Source organism: Heptranchias perlo, chromosome 42 (assembly GCF_035084215.1).
Source record: "Heptranchias perlo isolate sHepPer1 chromosome 42, sHepPer1.hap1, whole genome shotgun sequence".
Taxonomy (NCBI): domain Eukaryota; kingdom Metazoa; phylum Chordata; class Chondrichthyes; order Hexanchiformes; family Hexanchidae; genus Heptranchias; species Heptranchias perlo.
The window spans coordinates 6,737,814-6,750,422 of NC_090366.1; the positions used below are offsets into that span (position 1 = coordinate 6,737,814).

At 50.7% G+C, this 12,609-nt stretch overlaps 1 protein-coding gene across 1 annotated transcript in view; it reads right to left on the reverse strand.

The window, feature by feature from the left end:
- The window catches only part of LOC137306166 (POU domain, class 2, transcription factor 2-like), a 565,364-nt gene extending 555,327 nt beyond the window's left edge, over nt 1–10,037 (reverse strand). Inside the window, exon 1 of the mRNA XM_067975227.1 lies at nt 9,843–10,037. Within this exon, the coding sequence (XP_067831328.1) occupies nt 9,843–9,870 (28 nt within the window). The 5' untranslated portion in view covers nt 9,871–10,037. The remainder of the gene's footprint in view (nt 1–9,842) is intronic.
- Between the last annotated feature and the right edge of the window lie 2,572 nt (nt 10,038–12,609).

Below are 12,609 nucleotides of genomic sequence, written 5' to 3' on the forward strand. Positions count from 1 at the left end.
TCTGTTACTGATATTCACACACTCTCTGTTACTGATATTCTCACACTCTGTTACTGATATTCCCACACTCTCTGTTAGTGATATTCACACACTCTCTGTTACTGATATTCACACACTCTCTGTTACTGATATTCACACACTCTCTGTTACTGATATTCCCACACTCTCTGTTACTGATATTCTCACACTCTCTGTTACTGATATTCCCACACTCTCTGTTACTGATATTCACACACTCTCTGTTACTGATATTCATACACTCTCTGTTACTGATATTCCCACACTCTCTGTTACTGATATTCACACACTCTCTGTTACTGATATTCCCACACTCTCTGTTACTGATATTCACACACTCTCTGTTACTGATATTCACACACTCTCTGTTACTGATATTCCCACACTCTCTGTTACTGATATTCACACACTCTCTGTTACTGATATTCACACACTCTCTGTTACTGATATTCCCACACTCTCTGTTACTGATATTCATACACTCTCTGTTACTGATATTCCCACACTCTCTGTTACTGATATTCACACACTCTCTGTTACTGATATTCCCACACTCTCTGTTACTGATATTCACACACTCTCTGTTACTGATATTCCCACATTCTCAGTTACTGATATTCACACACTCTCTGTTACTGATATTCACACACTCTCTGTTACTGATATTCCCACACTCTGTTACTGATATTCCCACACTCTCTGTTACTGATATTCTCACACTCTCTGTTACTGATATTCCCACACTCTCTGTTACTGATATTCACACACTCTCTGTTACTGATATTCACACACTCTCTGTTACTGATATTCCCACACTCTCTGTTACTGATATTCTCACACTCTCTGTTACTGATATTCACACACTCTCTGTTACTGATATTCTCAGACTCTCTGTTACTGATATTCACACACTCTCTGTTACTGATATTCACACACTCTCTGTTACTGATATTCACACACTCTCTGTTACTGATATTCTCAGACTCTCTGTTACTGATATTCACACACTCTCTGTTACTGATATTCCCACATTCTCAGTTACTGATATTCACACACTCTCTGTTACTGATATTCACACACTCTCTGTTACTGATATTCCCACACTCTCTGTTACTGATATTCTCACACTCTCTGTTACTGATATTCACACACTCTCTGTTACTGATATTCTCAGACTCTCTGTTACTGATATTCACACACTCTCTGTTACTGATATTCACACACTCTCTGTTACTGATATTCACACACTCTCTGTTACTGATATTCACACACTCTCTGTTACTTATATTCACACACTCTCAAACACACACAGTCTGAAACACATACACACTGAAATACAATCTGAAACAGACAATCTGAAACACACACAATCTGAAACACACACTATGTGAAACACACACTATGTGAAACACACAGTCTGAATCACAACAATCTGAAACACAGAGTCTGAAACACATATGCACTGAAACACATACACACTGAAACAGACAGTCTGAAACATGCACACTGAAACAGACAGTCTGAAACACGCACACTGAAACACATAGTCTGAAACACACACAATGGTTAACCCGCCCAATAAAATCTGTCCGTTTTCCACGCGATTGCGGGTCAATTGGAGCCACTTAACGTGGCTTCCGGGTTTCCCGACAGAAACCTGCGCAGCGGGCGGACTGCGCACCCGCATCACAGGCTGTCAGCTGGAGGAGCTCTCTTTCAAGGGGCAGTTCTCCAATGGCTGCTCCTGGATCAAACACCCAAACAGCACAATGGAGCAGCACAGGGGAAAGGCTGCTCCTTGATTCGGTGATGACTCACTCCAGATACTATAGGCTGAGATGAAGAGGCGGAGTAGCGATGTCTTCTAGCTGACGGACGGGAGGAAGTGGCCTGCCTCTGCCATCAAGAAGGCGTGGCTCGAGGTGGCGGAGGAGGTCAGCAGCAGCACCAATGTCTCCCGCACCTGGATCCAGTGCAGGAAGCGCTTCAATGACCTAACTAGGTCAGCCAAAGTGAGTACACTTACTCACTCTCCTACACTCCGTCTTCCACATCATCGCCCCCACCCCCAACTCATACTGCACTGCCAAAACTACTCTATCTCATCACTCCCCACACCCACCTCAGGCTCATCCTCAACTTTCCTGCACTTCCTCAGCACTTCCTCACCTCCCCATTACTCACCCCACCACTACCACTCAACCCAACCCTCATACAATGTCATGGTCTATCTCATCCTCAGCCTCTGATGCATCTCTTTCACAGTCCGCCGCACCCAAACCAATGCATTCATCGGTTGGCCACGTCACCATCACTCACTCACGTGTCTGTACTTTCTCCCCTTCTCGGAGAAGAGAGCCCAGAATACACGGGAGAGGGTGAGGACCCGAGGGGGGGCCGCAACAAATCATCGTCCTCACAGTCGTGGAGCAGGAGGCGCTGGAGCTGAGCCGCACCCTCGAGTGCCTGTCCATCGGGGACACCGAGACTGGAACTTGACAAACGGCTGGTGACAGAACTTTAACATTCAGCACTCACAATATCAATTGATGTTAACATGCCCCGCCATCTTCAGCACCTCAGTATGCTCATCGCAACATGACACGACTGTGATCATACTTAATATTGCCTTCTGTTCCCTTACAGGGCCTTCAGCAACCGCCATGACGGCGGAGGGTGATTCCTCAGAGGACCTGCCAGCCTCTGAGGGGGCATCGTCACATCTGAGCAAGCCAACCACCAGCACAGATACACACACCTCGGTGGGTCCTAGTCCTCAGTTAGTTGGGGTCGCACACGGTGAGTCACCACACATGTGAGCACGAGTGGACACTGGTGGCAGGGGCAGCTGTGGAGAGTCCGTGTCGGTGGGAGCACTCTTCTCCAGGCTCTGCTCAGCTGGACACAGATGCTGAACCCTGGGGGCCATCCATTAAAAGGAGAATGATCGAGGGTCAGCAGCACATCTGCGAGGTGCTGGAACAGGTGCCACGCGCACTCTCCACAATCGCGCAGAGGATGGAGGAATCCAACTCCTGCATTCGTGGAATGGTGGCACAAGTACAGGAGGGCATCTCTGAGATACTGTCACAGGAACGTGAGGCATCTCCGACAGACCGTCGCGGGTAAGTGCGGGAATGTCTGCGATGGAGGGAAGGCTCGCCTTCATGGAGCTTCAGGCCCTGACAATGTCTGTTCGGACTCAGGGTGAACAACATTCTGCCGCCCTAAACAGGCAGGCAGATACACTAGCACTGGCCTTACAAGGCTTCACACATGTTCTGCAAACTGTAATCCAGCAAGGCGGCAGGAGTGGTGTGGGCCTGGCCCAGAGGACATGGAAGCGGGGATGCCACTCAAAGCGCTCCCATATCTCACCCGTTGCCCCCCTCTCACCAAGTACCCGCAATGCTGCCTCCTCTCCAGGTGGTCGAGTCTGCCCCTACACAGGTGCAGGTGGAGCAGTCTTTGGAGGGGCCCTCACGGGCACCGAAACACAGAGGGCGTAGGCCCAAAGCATCTAATCGGTCAGGGCATGAACAAGAGCAACCTGCCACTACCTCTGCTGCAGCCACAGGGGAAGCACCATGTAGGAGTAGTCAGAAGCGTAAGGCAAAGGTTTTGTGAGCACAAAGGGGATGCACAAGGGTGTTTGACGGTTGGTCATGTTTTTTATTTATATTAGCTTTTTGTTAAACTCACATTAAATATTATTATTGGAATCACTACTGCCACGTCTTGGCCATTAGAACCATAGAACCATAGAAAAGATACAACACAGAAGGGGGCCATTCCGCCCATCGTGTCCGTGCCAGCTCGAAGAACAACCAGATGCCCATTCTAATCCCACCTTCCAGCACCCGGTCCGTAGCCCTGCAGCTTACAGCACTTTAGGTGCAGGTCCAGGTACTTTTTAAAAGAGTTGAAGGTCCTTGCCTCTACCACCAATTCGGGCAGCGAATTCCATACACCCACCACCCTCTTGGTAAAAAAGTTTTTCCTCATGTCCCCTCTAATCCTTCCGCCAATCAGCTTAAATCTCTGTCCTCTAGTTCTTGAACTCTCCGCTAGGGGAAACAGGTACTTCCTGTCTACTCTATCTGGGCCCCTCATAATTTTGTACACCTCAATCAAATCTCCCCTCAGCCTCCTCTGCTCCAAGGAAAACAACCCCAGCCTATCCAATCTCTCCTCATGGCTGCAATTTTCAAGCCCTGGCAACATTCTTGTAAATCTCCTCTGCACTCTCTCCAGAGCAATTACGTCCTTCCAGTAATGTGGTGACCAGAACTGCGCATAATTCTCCAGCTGTGGCCTTACCAGCGTTTTATACATTTCCATCATTACATCCCTGCTTTTGTATTCTATACCTCGGCTAATAACGGAGAGCATTCCGTATGCCTTCTTCACAACCTTATCTACCTGTACTGCCACCTTCAGGGAACTGTGCACATGCACTCCAAGGTCTCTCACTTCCTCTACCCCTCTCAATATATTCCCGTTTACTGCGTATTCCCTTTTACTGTTTGCCCTCCCTCAGTGCATTACCTCACACTTCTCCGGGTTGAACTCCATTTGCCACTTTTCCGCCCACTCCACCAACCCATTGATATCTTCTTGGAGTCTACAGCTATCCTCTTCACTATCAACTACACGGCCAATTTTTGTGTCGTCTGCAAATTTGCCAATCATGCCCCTTACATTCAAGTCCAAATCATTAATATATACCACAAACAGCAAGAGACCCAACACTGAGCCCTGTGGCACACCACTGGAAACGGATTTCCATTCGCAAAGACATCCATCCACTTTTACCCTTTGTTTCCTGTTCCTGAGCCAATTTTGGATCCAATTCACCACATTTCCCTGTATCCCATGGGCTTTTACCTTTCTGACCAGTCTGCCATGTGGGACCTTGTCAATTGCCCTACTAAAATCCATGTAGACAACATCCACCGCACTACCCTCATCAATCCTCCTTGTCACTTCCTCAAAGAATTCAATCAGATTTGTAAGGCATGACCTTCCCTGAACAAATCCATGCTGACTATCCCTGATTAAACCTTGCCTTTCCAAGTGACAGTTTATCCTATCTCTCAGTATTGATTCTAATAGTTTGCCCACCACCGAGGTAAGACTGACCGGTCTATAATTGTTCGGCCTTTCCCTCGTACCCTTTTTAAACAATGGTACTACGTTTGCAGTCTTCCAGTCCTCCGGTACCTCCCCTGTATCTAGTGAGGATTGGAAAATGATCCTCGGAGCATCTGCTATTTCCTCCCTGGCTTCCTTCAATAGCCGAGGAAACAATCCATCCGGCCCTGGTGACTTATCAACTTTCAAGGATTCCAGTCCCTCTAGTACTTCCTTGCTCGTTATGTTTACCTTATCCAATATATTCTCGACTGGCTTCTGTAATAAGGCCCTTTCATGAGGTTCACCATGAACGCCGACACTTGATGCCACCCATTGGGTCACTCTACAGTGGGTGTATGTGTAGTTGCAGGCCTGTTTTGTGAAGGGAGGACGGGGGAGGGGGGTGGCTGGTATGGGCGTTGCTCTATCCAGGTGGTGTGACTCTTCACACTGTTAGGAGAACTGTTCACATATCAGTGACTCCCTCGCCTCACGAGCAGCCAGATGAGCCGCTGTTCTGCCCATGGGTTGCTCCTGCTCCTCCTCCTCTGCCTCCTCCTCAATATGGATAGCAGATGTAGATGGGGCCTCCTCCAGCGGCACCCCTCTCTGCTGTGCCATGTTGTGCAGGGCACAACACACGACTATAATGCGTCCCACTCTGTCTGGTGCATATTGAAGCGCTCCCCCAGAACAATCAAGGCACCTGAAGCGCATCTTGAGCAGCCCTATAGCATGCTCAATTGTACAACTGGTAGCGATGTGGCTGTCGTTATATCGACGCTGTTGCTCGATGATGGGGTTCCTCAGAGGTGTCATGAGCCACGTGTGCAGGGAGTATCCCTTGTCCCCGAGGAGCCAGCCCTTACAGGTGTTTGGTGCGTGGAAGAGGGGTGGGATGTTGGACTCCCGGAGCATGAAGGAATCGTGGCAACTGCCAAAGTATCTGGCGCACACGTGAAGGAATCTCTTGCGGTGGTCACAAATGAGTTAAGTTGATGGAGTGATAGCCCTTCCTGTTGATGAACAGTCCTGGCTCGTGTGGAGGTGCTCTTATTGCTATATGGGTGTAATCGATTACACCCTGCACCAGTGGGAAGCCAGACACAGTGTGGAATCCCACTGCCCTCTCCATCTCGCTGAGGTTGTCCATGGGGAAGTTGACATAGTGCGAGGCCCTGCGAAACAAGCCGTCAGTGACCTGCCTTATGCACTTGTGTGTAGACAACTGAGAGACCCTCGGCGATGTCCCCAGTGGCACCCTGGAATGATCCGGAGGTGAAGAAGTTGAGGGCAGTGGTGACAGGTAAGGAGGTGCTGCTCGGGCCAGCTGGGAGCAGCTCAGCGTGAAGGAGGCTGAAGATCTGCGACCACCTGGCGACTGACTCTGAGCCTCTGTATGCACCGCTCCTCAGAGAGGTCCAGGAAGCTGAGCCTCAGTCTGTAGACCCTGTGGCGAGGGTAGTGCCTCCTGCAACGTCACTCTCTCTGTTGTTGCCCTCCGTGCTCTTGTGCGGGTGCCTGTGGCGCAGCACTGTGTGGAGGTGGACGCCGTGCCTGGTGAGGCTGGTGATGTTGCTCGTCCTCGGACGAAGTGATGAATGCAGCCATGGCGCCCCCCATCCTGACAGTGTGAGTTTGAGGGGGTCCGCAAGGTAGTTAAATATGTTTGAACAGCAGAGTTTTGGGTGGAAAGTGAGAATTTTGATTGAAAACACAAAGGTCTTGCAGCCAAAACTTTGTCTGAAGTGACAGAGTGCCCTGACAAACTATGCAAATTATTATCCCGCCGGCTTTAACTGCCGGTGGGACTTATGCATTCGGGAGGCGCGCACACACCTGGACGCGTCACTGGGGAACCTGGAAGTCGGTGGGTTGGAGCCGGGCTCCGAACCCGCTCGGCATTTCAGCGATTTTCGGAGCCCCCCCGCCCCCGCTCCCAACGCACCCGCTCCTTCAACTGAAAATCGAACCCCAATATATCTCAAACACACACACTGAAAACGCACACAGTCTGAAACACACACACTGAAACAAAGACACACACACACACACACAGAAACATACACACCCACTGAAATACACATACACAATCTCTGAAACACACACCCACTGAGACACACACAAACACTGAAACACAACACAATCTCAAACACAACAATAACTTGCATTTATACAGCGTCTTTAACATGGTAAATGTCCCAAGGCGCTTCACAGGAGCGATTATCAAACAAAATTTGACACCGAGCCATATAAGGAGATATTAGATCAGGTGAAAGAGGGAGGTTTTACAGAGCATCTTAAAGAAGTAGAGGTAGAGAGGAGGAGAGGTTTCGGGAGGGAATTCCAGAGCTTAGGGCCTAGACAGCTGAAGGCACGGCCTCAAATGGTGGAGCAATTAAAATCGGGGATGCGCAAGAGGCCAGAACTGGAGGAGCGCAGAGATCTCGGTGGGTTGTAGGACTGGAGAAGGTTACAGAGATAGAGAGGGGCGAGGGACATGGGGAGGATTTTAAAATCGAGGCGTTCCTGGACCAGGAGCTAATGTAGATCAGCGAGCACAGGGATGATGGGAGAACGGGACTTGGTGCCAGTTAGGATACAGGCAGCAGAGTTTTGGATGAGCTGGAGTTTACGGAGGGTGGAAGATGGGAGACCAGGAGAGCATTGGAATAGTCCAGTCTGGAGGTAACAAAGACATGGATGAGGGTTTCAGCAGCAGATGAGCTGAGCCAGGGGCGGGGACGGGCGATGTTACGGAGGTGGAAGTAGGCGGTCTTGGTGATGGAGCAGATATGGGGTCGGAAACTCATCTCAGGGTCAAATAGGATGCTGAGGTTGCGAACAGTCTGGTTCAGTCTCAGACAGTGGCCGGGGAGAGGGGTGGAGTCGGTGAGTCGGGAACGGAGTTTGTGGCGGGGACCAAAGACAATGGCTTCAGTCTTCCCAATATTTAGTTGGAGAAAGTTTTTGCTCACCCAGTACTGGATGTTGGGCAAGCGACATGACAAATGAGAGAGCGTGGAGGGGTCGAGAGAGGTGGTGGTGAGGTAGAGCTGGGGGTGGTCAGTGTACATGTGGAATCTGACGTCGTGTTTTCGGATGATGTCGCCGAGGGGCAGCATGTAGATGAGAAATAGGAGGGGGCCAGAGTGGGAAGAGAAGACATTGCAGGTGATTCTCTGGCTACGACTGGATAGATAGGAATGGAACCAGGAGAGTGCAGTCCCACCCAGCTGGACCACGGAGGAGAGGCAATGGAGGAGGATGGTGTGGTCAACTGTGTCAAAGGCTGCAGACAGGTGGAGAAGGATGAGGAGGGATAGTTTACCACGGTCACAGTCAGAGGATGTCATTTGTGACTTTGATAAGGGCCGTTTCTGCACTGTGGCCGGGGCAGAAACCTCATTGGAGGGATTCAAACATGGAGTTGAAACACACACAGATACTGAAACTATTCCAATGCTCTCCTGGCCAGCCTCCCATCTTCCACCCTGAAACACACACACACTGAAACACACAAAGACACACTGAAACACACACACAGTCTGAAACACACACAGACACACTGAAACACACACACAGTCTGAAACACACACAGACACACTGAAACACACACACAGTCTGAAACACACACAGACACACTTTGAAACACACGCAGACACACTTTGAAACACACAGACACTCTGAAACACACAAACACACTGAAACACACACAGACACAGTCTGAAACACATGCAGTCTGAAACACACAAACACACACTGAAAAACACACACACACACACACTGAAACACACACGGACACAGTCTGAAACGCACACAGACACACTGAAATGCACACAGACACACTGAAACACACAGACACACTTTGAAACACACACAGACACACTTTGAAACACACACAGACACACTTTGAAACACACACAGACACAAACACACACAGACACGCTTTAAAACACACAGACACGCTTTGAAACACACACACAGTCTGAAACACACACACAGTCTGAAACACACACACAGTCTGAAACACACACACAGTCTGAAACACACGCACGCACACCAAAGTACAAGGGCTGCAGTCGTTCGACTTCCCTCTGATTTAGAATCCTGTATCTGAATCAAAATGAACTCTTTCAGCACTGGTTGTCTTTTGAACTTTCTGAACTCGGGTCTTGCTGAGGGAATTTCAAACAGTGAAACGGCTCCTCCAGATCCACAGAGGGGAGTTAACCATGGCCCTGTGACACATATCAGGTGCCTGCTGCCTCTCAGCCAGCTAGCCCTGTGCAGGTGTCTGTTAAATCAAGGTATCTGGAAGGACAGTTACTCCATGCACAGTACTGCGTCACACTGCCCTCAGAACAACAAGAAAAACTCACATTTATATAGTGCCTTTAACGTCCTGTGGCGCTTCACAGGAGTGTTATCAGACAAAATTTAACACTGACCCACAAAAGGAGATATTAGGAGAGGAGTCCAAAAGCTTGGTTAAAAGAGAGGTAGAAAGATGGAGGGGTTTAGGGAGGGAATTCCAGAGCTTAGGGCCCAGGCAGCTGAAGGCACGGCCACCAATGATGGAGCGATGAAAATCGGGGATTGGAGGAGCGCAGAGATCTCAGGCTGGAGGAAGTTACAGAGATAGGAAAGAAGGAAAGAAGTATTAAATGTACGGCTTAACTCAGTACCTGGGCTCCACAGACTGGGATCCAACATCACCCAGACACCATCCTCTTAGTGCTCCATGTTCACTGGCACCAACTCAAACCACCACCAGCACCAGAGTTCCAGATTTCCACACGGATTTAGTGGGTATTGCCCAGTGCTGGGCTGTTAACGGGAGAGGAAGCAGGTCACGGAGAGGCCTGATGAGCAATGGAGAGCAGTGAGACACCCAAACTCACAACCCAGCTGGCTCAAGGTGACATCAGGAGAGGTGCTTGACTCAACTCCTGGGGGTGGAGGAAGAACGTGTGTCACTCAGCCTCTGACCCCACCCTTCTCTCCACTCCATGCCTGTAGGCAAATTACCTTCATTTGCATGTGGCGGGGTACGGGGCAAGGAGGAGGCACAAGAAAAACAACCACATGAAATGGCAGAGGCCTCTGGTGGAGTTTTGACCCAGATAGATGAACTCTGCCCGGTGCAACGTTCCCCTCACTCTTCATTCACAATAAAGGATTAACCCTTTTAGCACCCAACAGCTACCTCTGGCCTGGCCCAGAGCTGTGAGCACGTACTCCCGATTCACACACTCCCGATTTACGCCCCCACTCCCAATTTACATCCCCCACCCCCGATTTACATCCCCCACACTCCTGGTTTACACCCCCCACTCCCGATTTACACACTCCCGATTTACGCCCCCACTCCCAATTTACATCCCCCACCCCCCCGATTTACACACTCCCGATTTACACCCCCCACCCCCGGATTTACATCCCCCACCCCTGGATTTACACACTCCCGATTTACATCCCCCACCCCCCGATTTACATCCCCCACCCCCCGATTTACATCCCCCACCCCCCGATTTACACACTCCCGATTTACACACTCCCGATTAACACCCCCCACCCCCCGATTTACATCCCCCACCCCCCGATTTACACACTCCCGATTTACATCCCCCACCCCCCGATTTACACACTCCCGATTTACACACTCCCGATTTACATCCCCCACTCCCGATTTACACCCCCCACCCCCCGATTTACATCCCCCACTCCCAATTTACACCCCCCGATTTACACACTCCCGATTTACACACTCCCGATTTACACCCCCCACCCCCCGATTTACATCCCCCACCCCCCGATTTACACACTCCCGATTTACACACTCCCGATTAACACCCCCCACCCCCCGATTTACATTCCCCACCCCCCGATTTACACACTCCCGATTAACACCCCCCACCCCCCGATTTACATTCCCCACCCCCCGATTTACACACTCCCGATTTACACACTCCCGATTTACATCCCCCACCCCCGATTTACACACTCCCAATTTACACACTCCCGATTTACACCCCCACCCCCGATTTACATCCCCCACCCCCGATTTACACACTCCCGATTTACACCCCCCACTCCCGATTTACACACTCCCGATTTACACACCCGACACCCGGATTTACATCCCCCACTCCCGATTTACACCCCCCTCCCCCCGATTTACATCCCCCACCCCCCGATTTACACACTCCCGATTTACATCCCTCACTCCCGATTTACACACTCCCGATTTACACCCCCCACTCCCGATTTACACACTCCCGATTTACACCCCCACCCCCGATTTACATCCCCCACCCCCGATTTACACACTCCCGATTTACACCCCCCACTCCCGATTTACACACTCCCGATTTACACACCCGACACCCGGATTTACATCCCCCACTCCCGATTTACACCCCCCTCCCCCCGATTTACATCCCCCACCCCCCGATTTACACACTCCCGATTTACATCCCTCACTCCCGATTTACACACTCCCGATTTGCACCCCCCACTCCCGATTTACACCCCCACTCCCGATTTACACACTCCCGATTTACATCCCTCACTCCCGATTTACACACTCCCGATTTACACCCCCCACTCCCGATTTACACCCCCCACTCCCGATTTACACACTCCCGATTTACACACCCGACACCCGGATTTACATCCCCCACTCCCGATTTACACCCCCCTCCCCCCGATTTACATCCCCCACCCCCCGATTTACACACTCCCGATTTACATCCCTCACTCCCGATTTACACACTCCCGATTTACACCCCCCACTCCCGATTTACACCCCCACTCCCGATTTACACACTCCCGATTTACATCCCTCACTCCCGATTTACACACTCCCGATTTACACCCCCCACTCCCGATTTACACCCCCCACCCCCCGATTTACATCCCCCACACTCCTGGTTTACATCCCCCCACCCCCGGATTTACATCCCCCACTCCCGATTTACACCCCCACCCCCCGATTTACATTCCCCACTCCCGATTTACACCCCGCACCCCCCGATTTACATCCCCCACACTCCTGGTTTACATCCCCCCACCCCCGGATTTACACCCCCCTCCCTCCAATTTACATCCCCCTCCCCCAATTTACATCCCCCACCCCCCGATTTACACACTCCCGATTTACATCCCCCACCCCCGATTTACACCCCCACCCCCCATTTACATCCCCCACCCCCCGATTTACACCCCCACCCCCGATTTACATCCCCCACCCCCCAATTTACACCCCCCACCCCCGATTTACACACACCCACCCCCGATTTACACACTACCGATTTACACACACCCACCCCCGATTTACACACTCCTGATTTACACCACCCACCCCCTGATTTGCACACTCCCGGTTTACACTCCCCACCCCCAATTTACACACTCCCGATTTACACCCCCACCTCCCGATTTACACACTCC